Below are 22,505 nucleotides of genomic sequence, written 5' to 3'. Positions count from 1 at the left end.
TTATCAGCTTAGGCTGATATACCAACTGCGCCCTTATCTGGACAGAGATAGCCTAGCTACAGTTATCCATGCTCTGATAATTTATTTATTTATTTATTAAACTTATATACCGCTCCCATAGCCAGGGCTCTCTGGGCGGTTTACAGAAATTCTAAAATTGAGGTAAAAACAAGTATACAAAATTTAAAACTCTAAAACACAGAACATACATACATAAAGCATTAAAAACCGATTAAAAACTAAACATGTGGGTAATTAGGATGTGCCGCCATATGCCTGGGCAAAGAGGAAAGTCTTAACCTGGCACCGGAAAGATAGCAGCGTTGGCGCCAGGCGAGCCTCATCAGGGAGATCATTCCACAGTCTGGGGGCCACCACCAAAAAGGCCCTGTCCCTCGTTGCCACACTCCAAGTCTCTCTCGGAGTAGGCACCCGGAGGAGGACCTTAGATGTTTAACGTAGTGACCGGGTATATTCACGTCGGGAGAGGCGTTCCGCCAGGTATTGTGGTCCCAAGCCGTGTAAGGCTTTATAGGTCAAAACCAGCACATTGAATTGGGCTCAGAAACATACAGGCAGCCAGTGCAAGCGGACCAGAGCAGGTGTTATATGGTCGAACCTTCTGGTTCCCAAAATCAATCTGGCCGCTGCATTTTGCACGAGCTGCAGCTTCCGAACCGTCTTCAAAGGCAGCCCTACGTAGAGCGCATTGCAGTAATCTAACTTGGAGGTTACCAGAGCATGGACAACTGAAGCCAGGTTATCCCTGTCTAGATAGGGGCGTAGCTGGGCCACCAACCGGAGTTTGTAGAAGGCACTCCGTGCCACTGAGGTCACCTGAGCCTCAAGTGACAATGATGGGTCTAAAAGAACCCCCAAGCTACGAACCTGCTCCTTCAGGGTGAGTGCAATCCCATCCAGAACTGGTAGAACACCCCCCATCCTGTCAGCGGAATCACCTACTAACAGCATCTCAGTCTTGTCTGGATTGAGTCTCAGTTTATTAGCCCTCATCCAGTCCATTGTCGCAGCCAGGCACCGATTCAACACATCCACAGCCTCCATCTGTCCTCTAGCCGTCTCCTATTTTGTTTCATCGCTCTCAGCTCTGGGGTATACCACGGAGCCGTACGAGCTCTACTCAGGAGAGGGCGCTCGGGAGCAATCCTGTCAACCGCCCGGGTCATTTCTGTATTCCACAGGTCAACCAGGGTTTCGACAGGAGAGCCAGCCCTATCAGCCGGAAAACTCCCCAGAGCCCTTTGGAAACCAATCGGATCCATTAGTCTCCGGGGGCGGACCATCTTAATGGGTCCCCCACACTTGCAGAGAGGAAAAGCCACTGTAAGTCTAAACCTCAGCAAGCAGTGATCTGACCATGATACGGGAACTGATGTAAAGTCCCCCACTTTCAGATCACCATCTCCCTGTCCAGTTGCAAAAACCAAGTCTAGAGTATGCCCTGCTACATGCATCGGTCCAATGGAATACTGGGACAGTCCCATGGTTGTCATGGAGACCATGAAATCCTGAGCCGCCCCGGATAAGGTGCCCTCGGCATGAATGTTGACATCCCCCAGAACCAACAGTCTGGGGGCTCTCAACAGCACATCTGAGACCACCTCCGTCAGCTCAGCCAGGGAGCCTGTTGAGCAGCAGGGTGGGCCGTACACCAACAGGATCCCTAATCTGTCCCATTGGCCCAACACAAGGTGCAAACACTCCAGACCAGTAGTTGCATGGACAGGGAGCCTGGAGAGGGAGATGGAAACTTCAGCTGGTACAAAACAGGACAGCCCGCCTACTAACAAGGCCTGCATTCCTGTTCCTTAAATCAAAGCCCTAAACGGTTTGGGGCCAGGTTATTTGAAGGAACGCCTCCTCCCATATGTACCTGCCCGGACCTTAAGATCATCTACAGGGGCCCTTCTCCGTGAGCCCCTGCCAAAGGAAGTGAGGCAGGTGGCTACTAGGAGGAGGGCTTTCTCTGCTGTAGAACAAGATCCCCAGAGACATTCGCTTGGCGCCTACAATGTACTCCTTCCATCGCCAGCTGACGACCTTTTTATTTTCTCAGTATTTTAACACCTAATTTAACTTAAATTTAAACTCTTCTGTTTTAATTCCATATTTTAACCTACAGTACATCAATTTTTGCTGTGTGGTTTTATCCTGGTTGTGCTTTTTATATTGTATTTTGTATTAGTGTTTTTGGATTGTTGGTTGTTTTTATGCTCTTCATGATTTTAATTTTTGTGAACCACCCAGAGAGCTTCGGCTATTGGGCAGTATAAAAATGTAATAAATAAATAAATAAATTGTCTTCATATAGAAATATTTGCCCCAAGCCAAAATAATATTGTTAATTATCTGGTCTACGGGGCATCTATTACCTATATTACATGATGGTATAACAATGGCTCAAGTGGTACCAACTTGGCTCCCAGACTGTATCAGTGTTGCATCTGCCCTGAATTTAACTATAACCATGGTTAGCTTTAAACTAGAATTTGAAACCTGCTTCTAGCTATAGGGTAGTATACAAATGTGCTCAAGCAGTAACACTAATGACATTATGCTAGTGTAAACCAATGCTTGCACAATGTAGAGCAATTGCAAAAAGTGGCATATGGTTCCGAAATTTGGGAATTTGGGCAGCTAATTGTCATTTTTTTTCTCCATTGCCCAGCAAGTACTAGTACTAGCAAGTACTAGTTACATAGGGCAGGTGCGGATTTAAGCCAATGCAGCAGCATCAACACGAGCACTGGAGCAGAACTGGATACTGCCAATAGTTTCAAACTCAAGCTTAACCATGGTTTTGATATTCAAACATAACCGTTAACCATGTCAAGCAAAACAAGCTAATTAAGCATTATAGTCCCACAGGGTGTACATCTCTCCCAACACCCTCAGCCTATCTCCTTGAATTCACTGCATTAATTTTCCAAACTAACAGACACAGCCTAGAGATCAACTAACAAATTAAGAGATCTCTAAAGAAACGGAGTTTTGTGCTTTTATTTCATCCCTTTTCTTTTAGATTTACAAAGAGAAGCAAAGGCCTGCATTCCTGTTCCTTAAATCAATATGTAACTCCAAAACTCTCTTCGGAACTCCAGAACTAATAGAACTTTTCTATTATCCCCTCCAGAGGGTGCGTACTTAAAACCAGCATGAATTTCCTAATAGCATTTGGAGAGTTCTTATTTTCCTTTCATTTATTTCCATAAAAACCCATTAAAAGTGCAAGTTGGATCTTAACAAGAATTTCTCATTTAGTACCCGTCTATATTTAACCAGAGAAATCCAATCCTTCCCATTCTCCTTCTCTGCAGCTGTACCTGTGCCACTTGTGTGGAAATTTGGGAGTTTTCTCAAGACCACATTATGACTAAATAAGGAATTTTGCTAAGTTGGTATGTAGTAGTTAGATACCAAATACAAAAATGGAAATACTACAAAAAAGGAAATATTACTATTTGCTTACAATGTTTACAGAGAAAGTATATGTAATTTCAACGTAGTTCTTACTATGTAGCATAGCTCTGACTGGGCAGGTGGAGACTCACATGATGGAATGTAACACACACACACACACACACACACACACACAAAGAGGCACAAACACACTATCCCTAAACATAGAAAACTTGCCAGTCAAGATTGTAGCTTAGCCTTCTCCCCAAATTCTAGTTGTTGTTTTTTAATGTGCACTTATTTATTTTATACAAAGAAGCATTCAATCCTGTGGACGTCATCTGTAATCTGAAATGCCCAGACATAGGTATATCACCTCAGTGACAATTGGGTCATAATGTTACATTAAAGGAATAGCAATAGAAATAACTCACCCCCAGTTATTCATGGAGTGGAAGAGTGGATACACTTCCCTGCATAGTGTACCAAAATAAACGTGCGGCATGAGGCACAAAGGCCAAGTTCAGACAATACGCCAACCCACGGTGGTTATGTATTTTGAGCTCAACTTTATGGCTTAGCGTGTAAACCATGACTTAGCATGTTTTGTGAACCATTCTCAACCATATACAATTTTTTCCAGGGTCAAAATGACCTAAGTAAAGCACCTTTTCAATATTATTAAGCACAATTCAGTAATAAGTTAAAACATGCAGTAGTAACAATTCAGCTAAATATAGCCTCCAGACCAGGCTTCCCAAACCTGGTGCTCTCCAGATGTATGGAACTACTACAACTCCTATCATCCTTAGCCAGCAATGCCAATGGATTAGGGGAGGGATAGTCCAAAACACCTGGAGGACATCAGATCAGAGAAGGAAGCTCTGGCAAAAAGTAACACCAACTCATAGAACTACAGGAAACAGCCTCCTTTTGAGTTGGCACAACCACCAGAGACGCGTGTCGAAGTCAGGGGTTGAACTTGGAACCTTCCACACACAAAGCACAGGCTCCACTACTGAGTTTTTGCCCCTCCCCAAATGCTAGCTGATGGTTTTCTTTGAACAGTCTTCCCGTCTTTCTGAAACTCAGAAGAAAACAAAAACAAAACATTATAATTGTGTATTTCAGCCAAATCTGCGCATTGCAGAAGTCAAGCCTTGAGGTTACCAGCGCATGTACTACTGTCTTTAGGTCTTCCGACTCTAAGAAGGGGCGCAGCTGGTGTATCAGTCGAAGCTGATAGTAGGCACTCCTGGCTGTTGCATCTATCTGGGCTGTCATTTGGAGCGACTGATCCAGGAGCACCCCCAAACTGCGAACACAGTCTTTCAGGGGGAGTGTAGCCCCATCCAGAACTGGGTGACACACCTCCAAACCTAGGTCAGAGCCCTTGACAGCAAGCACCTCTGTTTTGTCTGGATTCAGCTTCAGTTTGTTTTTCCTCATCCAGCCCATTACCGCCTCCGAGCATTCATTCAGAGGAGACACACTGTCCTTAGCTGACACTGTTGTCGAAGGCGTAGAGAAATATATTTGGGTGTCATCAGCATACTGATAGCACCCCACCCCATGCCTCCGGTTGATGTCTCCCAGCGGTTTCATGTAGATGTTAAACAGCATTGGGGATAGGATGGCACCTTATGTTAAAAGGTACTGCAAGAACTACCTGGAGATGCATCAACAGGTCCTCCCGAAGGTCTTGATTGGTCACTTTGAATTTCCATCTCTGAGAGCTGCCTAACCCCACTGAAGCACACTTATTCTTGGAGATCTTTTGGTGGGGAGGGGGTTCTATGACTAGCTGTCAAAGAGGGGAAGACAAACTGCTGGGATTCCATGCCCTGGAATCCCAGCAGCTTTCCTGTAAAAGCTGCTTCGGTTAGATATCCTTAGGGTCCCAATAAACAGTAAATAGCAGATTTTAAGTTCATTTAATTTTTAAAAAAGTGACCAACTATATCTTAACCTTTCTCTGCTTGGTTCTTTCAGGAATATACTGAATTGGAAACTAGAGTTGATTTTCTTCTTTTCCTGGCCTGAAGGTTAGCTTCATCCATGCACTGAACTGCTTGGCAAACACACAGCCCTGGTTTTTAATTAGTTTAAAAGAAGCTCTTGAAAAGGAGCTTATCTGTCTCCATATATAAAAGCCATATGCCAGGTTATGAGTTATTCCAGGTTGTGAGTTCATAAATATTATGTTTGCCCGGGTTATGAGTTAGTAAATATTAAACCACAGCTATTAATAAATGGGTGGCGGCAGGCGATGTCTAAAGGAATACAGGAAAAGGGTGTCCGGCAGCCTGTACTTACCTTACAGTACAGGCAGGTAGGAAGTACCGACATATTCAGTTTGTCACATATGGTTCCCAGGAAGTGGGATTCTATTTGAGGCCTAGACCCAGAGCTTGTGCAAAGAACAAATACACACAAAAAAACCCCAACCCCTCTAAAATACTTAAGGTAACAGGAGAGTGAGAAATCAAATTGCTGTTGGTTTTTATTTTGGGGGGAAGCTCCATTCCTTTTTTGCTAGTTAGAATTAGGCAAGTTAACAGATGCTAACAGTAAGTAAGAAAGGAAAGATATTATAGAGAAAGGGAGAGAGGGGCGGGGGAGGAAAGATTAGGAGTTGAGGAGATACAGATATACTGATTTGTCCCAGAGGTCCAGAAGTAAGCACATCCTCTGAGTCTTTAAGGAATTCGAACCTGGAACCCAGGCAACAGAATTCAAGCACCTTAATCTCTGCAGCACTGGACAGCTCTCAGGCTGAGGCTCATACCATCCAATCACAGTTATGCTGCAGTGCCACCCATATGGAACTGCAGCGCTCCAGACCAACCATGGCTATGTGACGCCGTGACGCCGGGGACCAATAGGAGCCTGGTTGGCTGCTCATAACTTCTCCCAGTGTTGTCTTCCAGTCTGGGCAATTCCTCTGACAGAATAACAGCGCAGAATGCCTTGTGCCTTAGTACGTGATCTGTGGCTCGTCTCTAACTTGTTCCAACTCCTGGCCCTTTAATTCTCCTCTGACCAACCCAGTAGCCAGCCATCAGCCAGGGTTATAACTGCACCTCTGCCTCCAGCCTTTGGCCCATGTTTGCCTGTACCTGCCATCCAGCCTCTCCACGATCACATCACCTGCCTCTGGCCCATTTGACCCACACCGGTCTTTCTAGAATCAGGTCGTAGCTGCAGCCTGCCACAAAGCTGTCTCCAGGCCTGACAAAATCCAATCTCTCTCTTCCCTCCACCACCACCCTGTCCTGCAATTTCTAATAAATAATAATAATGTACACAAAAATCAGTTACCCTATTTCTTCAGTTCTAAGACGCACTTTTCCCCCCATATAAACATCTCTAAAAATGGGGTGCGTCTTAGAATCACGGGTGTGTCTTGGGTTTTTTTTTTTTCTGTTGGTGGTACTGAAAGTGCGACAGTGGAATCAGCTACCTAGGGAGGTTGTGGGCTCTCCCACACTAGAGGCATTCAAGAGGCAGCTGGACAACCATCTGTCAGGGATGCTTTAGGGTGGATTCCTGCATTGAGCAGTTGGAAGGGGCATTGAGCCCCTTCCAACTCTGCTGTTCTATGATTCTATGAAATTAGTGTGCGTCTTACAATCGATGACGTCTTACAATCGAAGAAATATGGTATATCTACATGTGGGAACACTTAACGGTGCATCCTAGGCATGTACTACTCAAAAGTATGTCCCATTAAACTTGGCTATGGTGGAACAGGCATTATTTATTTATTTATTTATTTTATTACACTTATATACCGCCCCCATAGCCAGGGCTCTCTGGGTGGTTTACAGAAATTCTAAAATTAAGATTAAAAATGAGTATACAAAATTTAAAATTCTAAAACACAGAACATACACACACACAAAGCATTAAAAACCATTTAAAAAGTAAACATGTGGGTGATTAAGATGTGCCACCATATGCTTGGGCAAAGAGGAAAGTCTTAACCTGGCGCCGGAAAGATAGCAACGTTGGCACCAGGCGAGCCTCGTCAGGGAGATCGTTCCACAGTCTGGGGGCCACCACCAAAAAGGCCCTGTCCCTCGTTGCCACACTCCGAGCCTCTCTCGGAGTAGGCACCCGGAGGAGGACCTTGGATGTTGAACGTAGTGACCAGGTATATTCACATCGGGAGAGGCATTCAGTCAGGTATTGTGGTCCCAAGCCATGTAAGGCTTTATAGGTCAAAACCAGCACCTTGAATTGGGCTTGGAAACATACAGGCAGCCAGTGCAAGCGGACCAGAGCAGGTGTTATATGGTCGAACCTTCTGGTTCCCAAAATCAATCTGGCCGCTGCATTTTGCACGAGCTGCATTAGTACCCTCAAGGCTGGATTACTGAAACATGCTCTACGTGGGGCTGCCCTCAAGGCTGGTCTGTAAGCTGGAGCTCATGCAGAATGTAGCAGCTCGGCTGTTGTCAGGAGCTGCCCCTTTCCAGCATGTAACTCCTCCGCTGAGGGAACTGCACTGGCTGCCTATTCGCTACCGGGCCAGGTTTAAGGTGTTAGTACTAGTATACAAAGCCCTAAACAACTTGGGACCAGGTCTGCGAGAATACTTTCTCCCTTACCATCCAGCCTGGTCACTGGGGTCATCAGAGGACTTGCTCCTGGTGGTCTGCAGTTTATCAAAATCCAGTTTTATCAAAACTTTCTTTTAAAAGTATTTATTACTTTAACATTGTGTTTTTATTCTACTGTTCACCCTTCTGAACCCTTTGGATGTGGAATGGTATACAAATATTGTAAATAAATAAATAAATAAAATAAGTTCAGTGGGACTTACTCCCAGGTAACTGTATATATCTATTTCCCTTCCCTTAAATTTGGAAGGTTACACTACAATAACAGAGTCATCCTTTTTTTCATGCATACTTAAGGCTTCCAAAATGATTGAGAAACATGATTTCCCTTTTCCCCTCCCCAACCCCTGGCCTTTGTTTCATCTTTTTTATTCTTCTTCAAGCAACTTCTGTGCTCAACCACTTTGTGTAGGAGACAGATTTTAATGCCAATATAAACGCAAAACTTCAGAAAGTAGTCACAGACATGATTGCAAAACACATTCTTTCCATACTTAAAAAGAAATCAAGCCAGGAAATCTACAGTTACAAATTTGAGGACGAAAAAAAAGAGAGAGGGGGAAAGAGAAGAAAAGCAAGACAACAAATCTTTTCCCCAAAAAAGGTTCTCTTAAGAGTTCTGCTTTTGGACAAGTTTTCGACTAACAATAGTAGTGTGAACAAATCTCCTGCCAGTGTCTGAAACTAGGTTTTCTAAGGAAATATGGGGAACCAGGAGTAGTAGTAAAAACAGAATTCAGACCATGGGGCTTTCAAGGGCAACAGGGTCATTCTATCCATTGCTGTAACAACAGGCAAACAAATTGATTTGAAGAATACCTGCATTCTTTGGAATCAGGATTTAATGGCAGAGAACTACAGTCTTTTTTTTGACTCGCCCATTCATATCCGCGTGTGCAACAGATCTCCACTGAGGTTTCTGCAGAAAGAAAAGGCAGTGTGTTTAATAAGCACTTAGCTAATGGCATTGAGGGAATTCAATTACAACTCAATTCACTTTTCTCACATCACATCTCTTAATCACCTCCCAAGGAATCATAGGCCCACATCAGAGTAAAATATAATTTCTAACCTTAATTGAAAAGGTTGCTAAAATTAGGAGCATGCTACTACATTGCGTGAACCTGGCAGGCGTATCTAGTTTAACATTTTCTCTCTCTCTCTCTCTCTCTCTGTTTTATACATACGGACTTGGGGATCTTCTACACCAAGCAGATATTCCACTATGAAAGTGGTATGAAAGCGGTATATAAAAGGCAGGAGCCACACGACTGCTTTATAGTGGTATTGAAGTGCACTGACACAGACCATATAATGCTTTCATACCACTGTCATAGTGTTGCATCCTGCTTGGTGTAGATGTGTCAATGGGCCCCAACAGTTGTCAGTGCACTTCAGTACCACTATAAAGCAGTAGTGTAGATCCTGCAGTGCACTTCAATATCATAGATTCATAGAATCATAGAATAGCAGAGTTGGAAGGGGCCTACAAGGCCATCGAGTCCAACCCCCTGCTCAATGCAGGAATCACTATAAAGCAGTCGTGTGGCTCCTGCTTTTTATATACCGCTTTCATACTGCTTTCATAATGGAGTATCCTGCTTGGTATAGATGAGCCCTAAGCATCAAGATATCTCTGATTAGGTAGGCTCTTTTAAATTTATTAACATTTATGTACCACTTTATCTGCTAAAAAGCCATCGATAAATATGTCACAATAAATCTGCAGTCCTATGAAAACTTAGATGGGATTAGGTCCCATTAAAATCAGAGGATCTTACTTATGAGTAAATACGTTGCATTGCAGATCTATTAGTCTTTAAGGTGCCTACAAGTCTCTCTGTTGCTTCTATAACAACAGTAACTTCAGACGTGGCATGTATGTTACGGAACAACAAATGTAAGTGCAATGCACTTCTTCCTGCCCCTCTTTCTCATCCAAAATGGAATCTTTGCATCTCTCTCATTTGGAGAGCAGTGGGCAGAGCGGGCGCTCAAATGCAATTCTGAATAAGGTTTACATACCTCCGGCAACCATAAGCATGTAAACATAACATAAGCAGAGTCTTTGAGGATCACACCAAGTTCCATCTAGTCCAGCATTTTGTTTTCCACGGTTACCAGCCTGATGCTTCTGGACAGCTCATATACAGGGCAACTGCCCTCACTCGTCTGTCCCCAGCATTTGGTGTTCAGAGCTCCTTGGAACCATGAAGGTTATATTTTAGCTATCAAGGTTAATAGTTTCTGAGAAATCAGGAGGTTAAAGCAGAGGGAGAGCTCTTCAGGGAGCGTTTTCAGTTGAAGAACATGGTAAAAATGCTTTAAGTGTCTTGATCCTTCTTCTAAACTACTTTTAAACCCCTTTAAAACTGGGAACGGGAAACCTGGGTACACTGGTTTCTGCTGGTGTCTGCACAGATTAAAAGACGCCCCCGAATCCGAGTGGGCTGAAGGCTCCAGAGGTAAGTAAGTAATTACGAAACCACAAGAAAAGAAAAGAAATCTGTTTTAAACCATTGCATAAGATGCAGACGTATCTTAAGTCTTAACAGAAAGGGAAGAATACACATGTAAATTAAAGAACTGAAAATGACCAAGAATGGAAATTAAATATACAGCTGGCATTAATCATATGTCAAAAGAAAAAGAAACAATATGAAAAACAATTAAGCTATGTGCTGCACATAATTATGCTGCTTAAAGCAGGAGGATTTAAGCAGCCTGACTGTGTGCGCACACTGCAACCATAGTTATACTGGACTTCATATTATTTGTGGACAGTGGCCAGATCTAGCAAAATAAACACTGTTAATGAGCCACAGGATTACAGACATACTTAATACTTAATATTTCACGCACAAAAGTTCACCACGCAGCAGGAACATCAGAAATGAGGCCCTCTAATTGTGATTTGGGTCCAGCAATTTGACTTACTCCTGAACATACCAACAAAACAACAACAACCAGAAAATTGAAGTCCCGTCTTCTTTGTAGCAGGTATGCATGCCCAACTTTAAAAAAACATTATGCATGTTCTTCATAACTGATGAGATGTGCATGTGCAAGATTTATCATCTGTAAGGGACAAAGCAGAGTTCCATCCCAATCACAGCATGGACAGTACGCCAGAATCCAAATGAGGAAAAAGCATTTCCAGAGTAGACGCAGATCTTCTGCTTTCTGGCAGGTTGAGTTTTTGCACTAGTCGTATGAGGAAGCTTCAACCACCCCCTCCCTACACCAGAGTCCTCAGAGCATATGAGGAGGTTTAGTGAGGCATGAAGGTATCCCAGAACCATAATAGCACTGCCTTGGTGCTGGAAGGCTTCTGATGTAGTGATGAAGCCATATTCGCTCCTTGATTCTCCAGGAACGTGCAGCGTATGAAACCTAGAGGAGCCACTAAGTCCCTCTTAATATGCTCTAGGGCAGTCTTCTCCAACATGGTTCCTGCCAGATGTATTGGCTACAACTCCCAAACGCCAGCCAGTCAGTCCGGGATCATGGGAGTTGCCATCCAAACCATCTGGAGGGCACCACATTGGAGAAGGCCACTGCAAGGCCAGCAGCACACTGAGGGGGCCGTGACATCATTGCCAGGGCCACAGTGAGTGACTTAGCGCTGTTAACTAGCTATTTCGGCCATGCTCCGTTTCACATCCCTGCCCAGGAACTAGCACCTGGGTGAGTTAAGATGGTTTTTCAGGATACTGCTGCTGAAATTTCAAGTTCTCGCTGCTCACGTAGGCTGCCGCTGCTCAGAAAACCCAGCTGCTGGCTGTCCAAAGTCTATACTGTTAGGATGCAGGCACAGAACCCAAAAGAAGTTGCAACTGTGTCATTATTTGCCTAGTCTGCTGCTCTCATTAAGTCTCTAACAAAGCTAATATATACATCAGCCATCTTTGCAACATACCTAACCAGATTTCCCCAATGTGGCACCCACAGGGACTCCCAACAAAGCTCTCCACTCCCTGACCACTTCAAAAAAGAAAGTTCTTAAATAAAAACCTTGAAGAATGTCAGGGTGGCCTTCTTCCTCTCCCTTTCCACTCTCTAACCTTGCTCCTTCTTTTCCCCCTCTGCCGTGCTGTTTGCCCCCCTGCCTCCCAAGCTTCAAGCATCGCGATTTCTCTCCTTTCCCCCTGACCTCTGGAGCTCACTTTTGATAGGCAGGTCCCTGCAGGGGCCAATATGCCACATCCTCCATGGGAGACCTTTGGTGGTGGTGCCCACAGCAGTTTCTCAAATCCCCAAATCTGCCCACAGGCTATTCTCAACTATCTACTGAAATTATTACAGTAACTAGCATGCTACTTTTCTATGTGCGGGGATCCCCCCCCCCCCCGGAGAAGCGTTCTATCACGTGAGCCTCACCTACAATCTGAAATGGTATGGTCTAGATACATAGAATCATAGAATAGCAGAGTTGGAAGGGACCTACAAGGTCATCAAGTCCAACCCCCTGCTCAATGCAGGAATCCACCCCCTTCAGCAAGAACTTGGCCAAGGTTAGGCACACCTATATTTTGTATGTGTGAACATGTGCCTGTTCTACATGTTTCAGCATGGGTGGGCAACCTAGTACCCTCCAGATATTTTGGACTATTAACTCCCATAAGCCCTAGCCAGCATGGCCAATGGCTAAGCATTCTAGGAATCACATCTGTGTTACAGTGTCCTGGAAGTTCTTTAAAGACTCAAAACCACTATAAAATCCCTAATATGACTTAGGGCTGTATCCTCTGCATTTGCTGACCATAAACTCCCCCCTAAATTATCACTCTGCTCAACTCTAGTAAGAATCTCAAGGTGACCAAGGAAAGAAAAAGGTTATCATTTTATAATACTTGAAAGTCACTGAAACAGGTATGCATAAACAGGTAGGCTAACCACACCTACACCCACAAAAGTGGGCTAATAACTTTTCTTATTCACATAATTGCCTTCAAACTATGCAATTAACTGTCTGCCAGCCCAAACCCAGAGTTTTGAAAAACAGCCTTTTCTTGGGCTTCAATTATTGTTCCAGAAGCCATCACAAATGTGCCTGCCCCATTCACATATTAAAGTGGTGTGGGTGAGTGGGTGGGTGCGTGCAAGTGGGTGTATTTTTACACCAAAAGAGCTGAACACACACACCCCTTAGCTCTCGTGCTCCATTGCATCAGGCACTTTTCTGCCCAGCCTGGCCTCCACAGTGTGGGCACCGCACCCACTTACGCCCTCAGGTGTACAAATTAAATAAGCCTGTGGTCGTGAGGGGAATATGGCTGCCCCCGTCACAGCAAGGTTTGGCTCTCATTTTCTTTGAAAAAGTTAGACAACCATTAGCACATAAACTAAAGCTGCAGATATTTTGCAGTAGGGTAATACGTAAGATGCAGGATAAGGAAGACAAGTGATTTACGGCTTTTTAAAAGGGTTTTTTGGCAGCCTTACAATTGGCTGGAAACATTGGCTGGCCGGCCAAAGCTTCAGTTGGAGGAATTTCAATGACCACTGGATTAGAGATTCAAGTAGCTAGCAAGTGTGCAATATGAAAGATGTCAGTAATGATTATTAAAGCTGTCTTCTGTCTTTTTACAATTACAAGGTTATAAATATTCCAAATCTTGCATCAAATTTTCCAAGATCGTCGTTTCCATGTATCAAATGTTGAAACTCATCACGTGACCTTAATCTGCAATCTAGCCTGAGATAAAAGTCTAGACATAGGAAACAGCAGACATTTGTATTTTGTAACTCATGCTGAAATACAATGACTTCACAGTCCTTTATCATATATTGTTAAAATATCCAACAAAGCTTAAAAATACTAAAAATATATGAAACGAATGGACCCTTTGGGATCTTCTGTGCATCCCATGGCAGTCAAACTACCAGGGTTCCACAAATTTTGGTAGCCTGGGTGGCCAGGACTCGGCTCTTCTCCCCAATGGCAAGGTTTTATAGATGATACCATCTTGAGCTATAGGGTGCCTCAAAAAGTACAGGACAAGGTCAGGAATGTCCACCCCTCACTCTGCAATGCCCACACTCACACATTTTATACTGACGTCCAAGGCACTCTGAACAAGCTCCAAAGTGCAGTGCACCTTGTGAGCTGGGAGGTACGACGGTGGTGGTAGTGGTGGCATTGTTCCTGGACTTGCATTGCACTACAGTGGTACTCTGAGCATCTGAAAAGTACAGTATGACCATGGAGAGGATCACACACCCCACTCCCCCATTTTCTAACTCTGGAAGAGGACTGGGGCTTATTATACTTACTGGACAGGAAAGGGATGTTCTGAACCATCTGTCAGGTACGCTTTAGGATGGATTCCTCCATTGAGCAGGGGGTTGGACTCGATGGCCTTTAGGGCCCTTCCAACTCTACTATTCTATGATTCTATGAAAGCTGAGCAAATAGGTAACCACCTGCCTACCTTACTCCACACAAATTATTGACACCCTCAAGAGTGAAGAAGTGACACCCTCAGTAGATCAACAGAACTGTGCTTATCTACAAGTGTTACTGCTACATTCTTCAACAGGGCTTTCTCTGCTGTGGCACCCCAGCTGTGGAACGAGCTCCCCAGAGAAGTTCGCCCGGCGCCTACACTGTACCCCTTCCGTCGCCAGCTGAAGACCTTTTTATTTTCTCAGTATTTTAATGCCTAATTCAACTTAAATTTAAATCTTGCTGTTTTAATTCTGCATTTTAACCTATATCAATTTTGCTGCGTGGTTTTATCCTGGTTGTGCTTTTTATATTGCATTTTGTATTCGTGTTTTTAGACTTTTGGTTGTTTTATTATGCTTTTTATGGTTTTAATTTTTGTGAGCTTCGGCTAGTGGGCGGTATAAAAATGTAATAAATAAATAAATCACAAGTCTCTTCTATTTAAATTAGCAAATTAAACTGTGACATCAGTGTCAGGCTGTGCTTGTTAAAAGCATTTTTAAGCCTCCCGTCATTCTTATAGACACCAGGGTGGTTAACGAAGCACTTTTCCATTTGCAAGTAACAGTGAAAAGGGAAATTTAGATTACAGTAGTTCCATGCACACATACACATCCATCCATATACACACCATAAACCTATGGAGAGGGATGTAGGACCTCACTCATAGAGCCTGCCTATGCATTCAGTCCCTCGTCTCCTACGGCTGTACACACGTAGGCTCTCCACACAATTAAGAACCCTGAGCCATCAGATGTTGTGTGGAATGCACAGATGCCATTGGACAGGCCAGAGGACCCCAGTCCCACATCCCCTGCAAGGCATGTGGGAGGAAAGTAGTGAATAGGTCTACTAATGTTTAGGCTGGAGGTGGAGCTGTTTTGGCAAGTGAGAGAGTTTGAAAGGCAAGAGTAGCATGTAGGGAAAGGGGGTTTAGAAGTTGAAGCGTTGCAAAAGAGGTCTTGAAGGCTCAGGGGGCAAGTCCTGGCAGCTAGGAGCCACAGTGGTGCTGATGAAGTGATATAGGTAGCCAAGATATGGAAGGGCAGCACGCCAGCACTGAACAGCAGGGATCTGTTTCATTGCTGGTTGGGTTTTTGTTTAAATAAGTTAACTATGGGCTCATCTACACCAAGCAGGATATTCCACTATGAAAGTGGTATATGAAAGGCAAGAGCCACACTACTCCTTTATAATGGTATTGAAGTGCACTGACAACTGCTGGGGCTCACTGATACATACCATATACTGCTTTCATAGTGTTGTATCCCGCTTAGTGTAGATGAGCCCTATGACCGTGCAAAACATGATGTTTGTGTTGGGACGTGAGGGATTCACAGCAGGGAGACACTTAGAATCATAGAATAGCAGAGTTGGAAGGGGCCTACAAGGCCATCAAGTCCAACCCCCTGCTCAATGCAGGAATCCACCCTAAAGCATCCCTGGCAGATGGGAAGTCGTTGTGGGGAGTGAGGAATCCTGGTCTGTGGGGGTTGCCAGAAAGTCTATGAGAAGGAAGAATGACATATTCTTTTATCCCGAGGAAGGAATATGGGATATGGAGAAACGGAACAGGGAGTACAGAGCCTCGGACTCCCTTGATAACTCTCCTTTGTCCTTGAGTGCGGAGCCCAAGAGGATCTGCGTGAGTCCGAACTATGATGGGGGACAGGTGGCCTTTTATGATGCTGATACAGCAGCCCCGATCTTCACCTACTCAGCAGTCCCATTCTCTGGGGACACCATTAACCCCTTCTTTTGGTGTCGGAAAAAGCCCACCTGACCCTCTCTCCTTAAGGATGGTGACAGACGTACTGCAGCTCTGAATACTTTGGGCCTTGTCTGCAGTACTGAGCCAAAGCAGGTTCCAATCCATTTAATTTGTTTAAGGAGAGGACATTTTTGATGTCCTGAGACAAGTAGGGATATGGGGAGAATGCTTGCTCATTATTGTATTATTATTGTTGTTTATTATTGTAAACCACCCAGAGAGCTTCAGCTATGGGGTAGTATATAAATGTAATAAAATAAATAAATAAATAAATAAATAAATTACCACTTCTCCCCTTCCTCCTTCAAACCCAGTATTTTTTTCCAGTGGAAAAATTGTGCATTTGCCCTCAGCTATCTGCTTCCTGGAGATTGAGGCGCTCCAATCCACTTTGACTTTCACATCCCAAAGCTAAGCAAACGCCAGAACTAGCTGTCTATCAAGTGTGATCAAGGGCTCAGTGGAGGCTACAGAGCTGCACCCTCTCCCTCCCCACAGCCATTTTCTTCCACCAAGTGAATTCCTCGCTGCTACCATTATCACAGTTCAGGGATACATCAGCACCTCAGTTAAGGCTATCCCAGTTCCCTCTTGACTGGAGCTAGTTAACCAAATTCAGGCCCTGGTTTTAAATCCAGGTTGAGCAGGAACATGAGGGCCCTTTAAACATAACCCCAGCCACTCCAATTCCATTTCTGAAAACATCAAGGCAATTCATATCAGGTGATTTCTGCATGCACAAAAATGAAAAACAGATGTGGCTTCAGAGCAACATAAAAATAAATACAGCTAAGACATCAGAATCGGACCCATTAACAAAATTATGCCTGAAATTTGACAGAATTCAGCCATCTCACAGTAACTAAAGAAACCTTTTTATAGAGCTTCATTTGAGGAAAGCTGTAAGCCCTAAGCAATACATCCATTTACTAAAGCTATAGTTCTAGCAATAAGTGGCTATTTACAATTTTGTTTATTACTTTATTCACTACTTTAAAATGGCAATCATATTGGGGGCTTTGGTGAGGCTTACAATTATTTATTCAGCTGCTTAAAACACAGATACTAATCAACACTGAAATATTTCATTATCTGACAGCTCTATTGTTCAGACTCTTATCCCAGGCAAATGGAGGAGTCGTCCCTGCCTGCTCCCGGGATCCCCTGTGTGTCATTTGGATGCACAGGGATGATCCTGGGATATAGGCCTGGTCTAGCTATGGCAGGGGTTCTTAACCAGTGGGGTACGCCTCCTCAGGGGAGGTTTGGACCAACTCCAGGGGAGGTGTGAGTAGCCTCTCAATTATAAATTGATTATTTAACAAGTACATAGCAGCGCTGCTTGGACCAACCTTATTTCTTTCTACTAATCTTGGGAACTACGACATAGCTCATTTGTACACCACGTGCGTTATTGTAGTTATCGTTACCTGCTACAAGTGCGTTAGCGTTCGTGAAGAACAATCAATCTTTCAAGGTAAGTGACTGCTTTGTTCTAAGTCACTTTCCCCCCGGTTTATTGCAACAAGTAAAAAACGTTTTAAAAAATTGCATTTCTATCCCGCCCAATAGCCGAAGCTATTGTGGGTTTGAAATCCTTTCACATTTGTCAGCATAAAAACCAAAGCTAGTAATCAGTTGGATGCCAGAGATGATATGCGCCTAGCATTGTGTAACATTGTCCCTCGAATTACTCTTGCTGAGCACAAACAGCAACAGCAATCACATTGCAGTTATTTTGAAATTATCCTTCTTTTATGTGTGTAGCTATTAGAAATACTTTCTCTAAATACAGGTTTTATTTCCACAAAACTGTTCATTGCTTGTGTTTGTGTTCATTTCATTGAATATGCATTTTTTAGTCCAGAGACAGAACTAAAAAATGCAATCTCGTCCTGCCTAAGCCTAAATTTTGGGCCATTAACACATGGGAGGCGTGGTCATAAGATTACTATGCCACGACACGGGCTCTGAACACCAAGCCTGGCCGTGGCTACTCCCTGCTCAAGCCAAGCACCACTGCTTGATACGCCTGAGGCAAGGGATAAAAACCACCTTCCTCCAAACTATGTGGAGAAAGGGGTTAAATGGAGAAGGATTTCAATATATAAAATAAAACACTGTGAGTTATATGTGCTGAGCTGAATTATTGTCAGAGTGGGTGCTAAATGTGTAAACTTCAGATGATAAATGCCAAACAGACACGTGGGATTTTTGTTAAAAACAAAATAATTAAAATTTATTTTTAAAAGTTCACAAGCTTTGTTTCAAAATAAAACATTTAAAAACCTTTTTGAAACCTTTCATCCAATCCTTCCACTCATTCACATACGCGCTTTCCTTTCCCTCACACAATCACTCTTGAGCTTTTATTATCTGTATTGATTAATATACATCAACTATGTGCACACCCCACTCCAAAGACACCAATCTCTACCCTGAACCTCAAATTTCCCAGAACTTAAGTACTCTAAACACAGAGAGCACTAAAGACTCTAAGAGTACCTAACAAGTCCCCCTCAATCCTTCCCTTATATATCACTCCTCCCCCTCCCCAGACATTCTAACTCCGCCCACTCAGGCCCACATTCTAAACTCACCACAGACTTACAAACTGCAGACATACATTTGGGAACTGACTTGTAGGGTGTAACGCCACAAGGCGTGGGTCATATGATTTTTCACAAGGGAGGTGTGACACCAAAAAGGTTAAGGACCACTGAGCTATGGCCTTAGTCACTACCAATTTTCTTTGAGCAATAAATGTAGGCTTGTTTAAAAGTTGCCAACGTAATTCATCTCTCTTGTCCCAACGTCACTACATTGGCTTCCTCTTTTTCTTACATTAGCTTGCTCTTCCACTTAAAGGCCTCCATGGCCTTGCCTGCCCCGTCCCTGTCCCCACATTCCAATATATCTCTGCCCATGTCTTTTGCTCCTCCACTATGACCTTCAGCAGCCAAACAGGTTCCAAGTCCCGTTAAGCCACTCCATGTATTCTCACTTGGTGCCAGCTTTTGCACCCTTCTTTCGCACTTACGGGTCTTTCCAGATGGAGGGGTCCTAGTGTGCTGTACCATTAGAAGGCACTGTGTAGCTGTACTGTCTTTCCCCCTTTTAATGGATTCTCCCAGTAAGAAGAAGCAGTGAAAAAACATAGGAAGGGTTATGAGAGGAAGATGACAATGTTTGGATTCCCCATAAAATTCTATCAATGAGGCTAGGTGATGGTAAAATAAAAGCCTCATCCAAAAGCACTTCCAAGTCAAAACCTGCCTTTTCAAAGAAACCTTTTACTTAACTCTTTAGTTCTGATCTTTCACTAAGCCTCAGTCAGTACCTGTATTTCCATTTATTTATGTTCAAATCCCCATTATCCTTACATTTACTATTCTCCACTTTCTCTGTTTGTAAACTGACCAGAGAACCTTGGCTATTGGGCGGTATAAAAATGTAATAAATAAATAAATAATTTAGATAGCAAGTTCCTAAAGGTAAGGATCTTTCTTTTTGCTCACATCAATGGCACTTTATTAATAAAACCTAACTTGTTCATTATATTTTTAAGATTACAGCATTTTACAAAAGAGGACTACACTTTGTCTAAAATCAAGGGCCTTGAGGAAAACATTCTCATTCCTAATCTTTTTCAATAAAATGTTCCGTCAAAACATTAAAGCAGCTCAAAGAATTCTGAAGGTTTTCTAATTTGTTTGGTCTGTTTTCTTTCTCTTTTTTTGAGCCTTACTACGCTCAGATTGGAAAAACAACATGCCACAAACTCCTTAAATGGTCAGGCCTTTACAAGCTCCAACCCCAATGCAAGAAACTCACATAAAATTTACTACTGTAACAGATGCATGGACAAATCATAACCTCAAACCAAAACGTACACACACACACACACACACACACACACACACACAAATTGCACAAGGTCATTGGAATCTTTTTCCTGTTACAAACCGTAAGCTCACTCATTAATCTCAATGAACAAATTTCCAGATGTTTAGTTAGGTTATACTACTAAGCTGGCTGTTCTATGTATCCAGATGTGCCAAAGAGCTAGCCAAAGAATGAATTATGCACACACAAGTCCAAGATCCTGATACCTGAGGCACTTTTTTTCTGAATTAAATCCAGTGGCACACCTCACTCTCCCATCCAAACAGGTTTCCCTCAAAGACGCCATCCTACACTCTTTGAGAGGCACCGTTTTGCACATGCCTCCTGATGAGAAGAAGGTCCGTTGGAGCAGGGGATTCATGCAGAGCTGCACCTTCCCTTGAGCATTCTGCAGCAACTCTGCAATGTGAGATCATCCGATCCTATCCAATACAGAGGCATGGCAGGACCATCCACCCCAGTGGAGGTTTACTCAGAAGAAGCAGGGACAGAGCAGAGAAGTAGGGCAGCCCGTTTACTAACAGGGACTGGCTGGCAAGACCACATTACGCCAGACCCTTTTACAACTTCATTGGCTGCCGGTCCAGGTCCAGGTCCGATTCAAAGTGCTGGTATTAACATTCAAAGCCCTAAATGGCTTGAGGCCAGGTGATTTGAAGGAACGCCTCCTCCCATATGTACCTGCCCAGACCTTAAGATCATCCACAGGGGTCCTTCTCCATGAGCCCCTGCCAAAGGAAGTGAGGCAGGTGGCTACTAGGAGGAGGGCTTTCTACTGTGGCACCCCGGCTGAGGAACGAGCTCCCCAGAGAGGTTCACCTGGAGCCTACACTGTACTCCTTCCGTCGCCAGCTGAAGACCTTTTTATTTTCTCAGTATCTTAACACCTAATTTAACTTAAATTTAAACTTTGTTGTTTTAATTCCATATTTTAATCTATATAAATTTCTGCTGTGTGGTTTTATCCTGCTTGTGCTTTTATATTGTATTTTGTATTTGTGTTTTTAGACTGTTGGTTGTTTTATTATGCTTTTCATGGTTTTAAATTTTTGTGAACCTCCCAGAGAGCTTTGGCTATTGGGCGGTATAAAAATGTAATAAATAAAATAAAATAAAATTATTATTATTATTATTATTATTATTATTATTTATTTATATAGCACCATCAATGTACATAAATAAAAATAAGCAATAGACAATCTTCACAGCAAAGGGGTGCCTTGTGGCACAGTCCTATCCCCAGCACTCTGTTTGGGAGTTATAGCATTCAATTTCCAGTTCACAACAGCTCAAATTTGCTCACCAGATTCTAGGTAACAGAAGTACGATGCGACCGAGTCAAGGGTAAACTGTGCACTCTAAAAAAGCTAGAACAGAGGAACCATTTATTAGGCAGTGGATAACCAAAGAGTTCAACACAGATTTCAGTATCAGCTTAACCACTTGTTATCTGCCTCAGGAATCCACTCGTAAAGTAGGAATTATTAGCCTGTCAACATCATTTCCAGAACAAGACAACAGGAACTGTAGAGTTCCTTATAAAAAAAGACACTTTGTAAACGCTGTCCAGTCATCAGTTAGTATAGTGACTACATGACCTGGAAATCTCTCATTCAAATATCACCTCAGTCATGAAGTTACCAAGATGGCTTTAGCCAAGGTTGCCACTCCTCAGCCCCGACATCTTAAGGGGAAAGCTGCCATTGTTGCTTTGTCCCAGCATGCATTGCTGCAACCTGGATCTCTTTGCACCAGTCAGTCTAACCTAGAGCATTTCATAGAATCATAGAATAGCAGAGTTGGAAGGGGCCTACAAGGCCATCGAGTCCAACCCCCTGCTCAATGCAGGAATCCACCCTAACTTTCTATGTGAGGCATTTCTTGTGCACTCATGATTCCTTACTGATGATTGCTTATGGGTTCTTTAGACAATGGTGTGATCACCCAGTTTCGCTTTTTAAAGAGCACCTTCCTGGGGGGGGGGGTTAGTGTGAGGGAAATGGGGTAGTATTTCTGAAAGTGAAAGAAAAGGTATTTTCCTACCTGTGTATTTGCGCTACTCCACTACAGCACAGTGCCACCTAGAGATTATGCAGCAGAAAAGCAGGAAAGGAAAAACTGTTTGTGTAGAGCTCAGCTTGCAATTCGGTGACGAAAGCAAAAGTACATTCAGCGATTAACAGCCTCAAGTAGAAAAGCTCCCAGTCACGATCGCAAAATATCTCCTCCATTCCATTTTAAGACTATTACAAACTATAGATTAGTTCCTTCATGAATTAGTTCCTTCTCTCCCCGCAACTTTTTGGGGTGTTTTGGCACAGAGTACACACAG

General features: G+C 43.3%; 2 protein-coding genes across 3 annotated transcripts in view; one reads left to right on the top strand and one right to left on the bottom strand.

The window, feature by feature from the left end:
- Positions 1-22,505, top strand: part of KIAA0930 (KIAA0930 ortholog) — a 451,608-nt gene that overhangs the window by 1,909 nt on the left and 427,194 nt on the right. The gene's annotated exons all lie outside the window — the stretch shown is intronic.
- FBLN1 (fibulin 1) overlaps positions 1-22,505 on the bottom strand; it is a 100,295-nt gene that overhangs the window by 68,287 nt on the left and 9,503 nt on the right. For both annotated transcript variants that reach the window (XM_063134359.1, XM_063134360.1), the window contains exon 2: positions 8,865-8,964. In XM_063134359.1, the coding sequence (XP_062990429.1) occupies positions 8,865-8,964 (100 nt within the window). The remainder of the gene's footprint in view (positions 1-8,864; positions 8,965-22,505) is intronic.

The sequence above is a fragment of the Elgaria multicarinata genome, chromosome 9, assembly GCF_023053635.1.
Source record: "Elgaria multicarinata webbii isolate HBS135686 ecotype San Diego chromosome 9, rElgMul1.1.pri, whole genome shotgun sequence".
Taxonomy (NCBI): Eukaryota; Metazoa; Chordata; class Lepidosauria; order Squamata; family Anguidae; genus Elgaria; species Elgaria multicarinata.
Note: the sequence above shows the minus strand (reverse complement) of the source record. Positions and strands in the feature narration are given on the sequence as shown.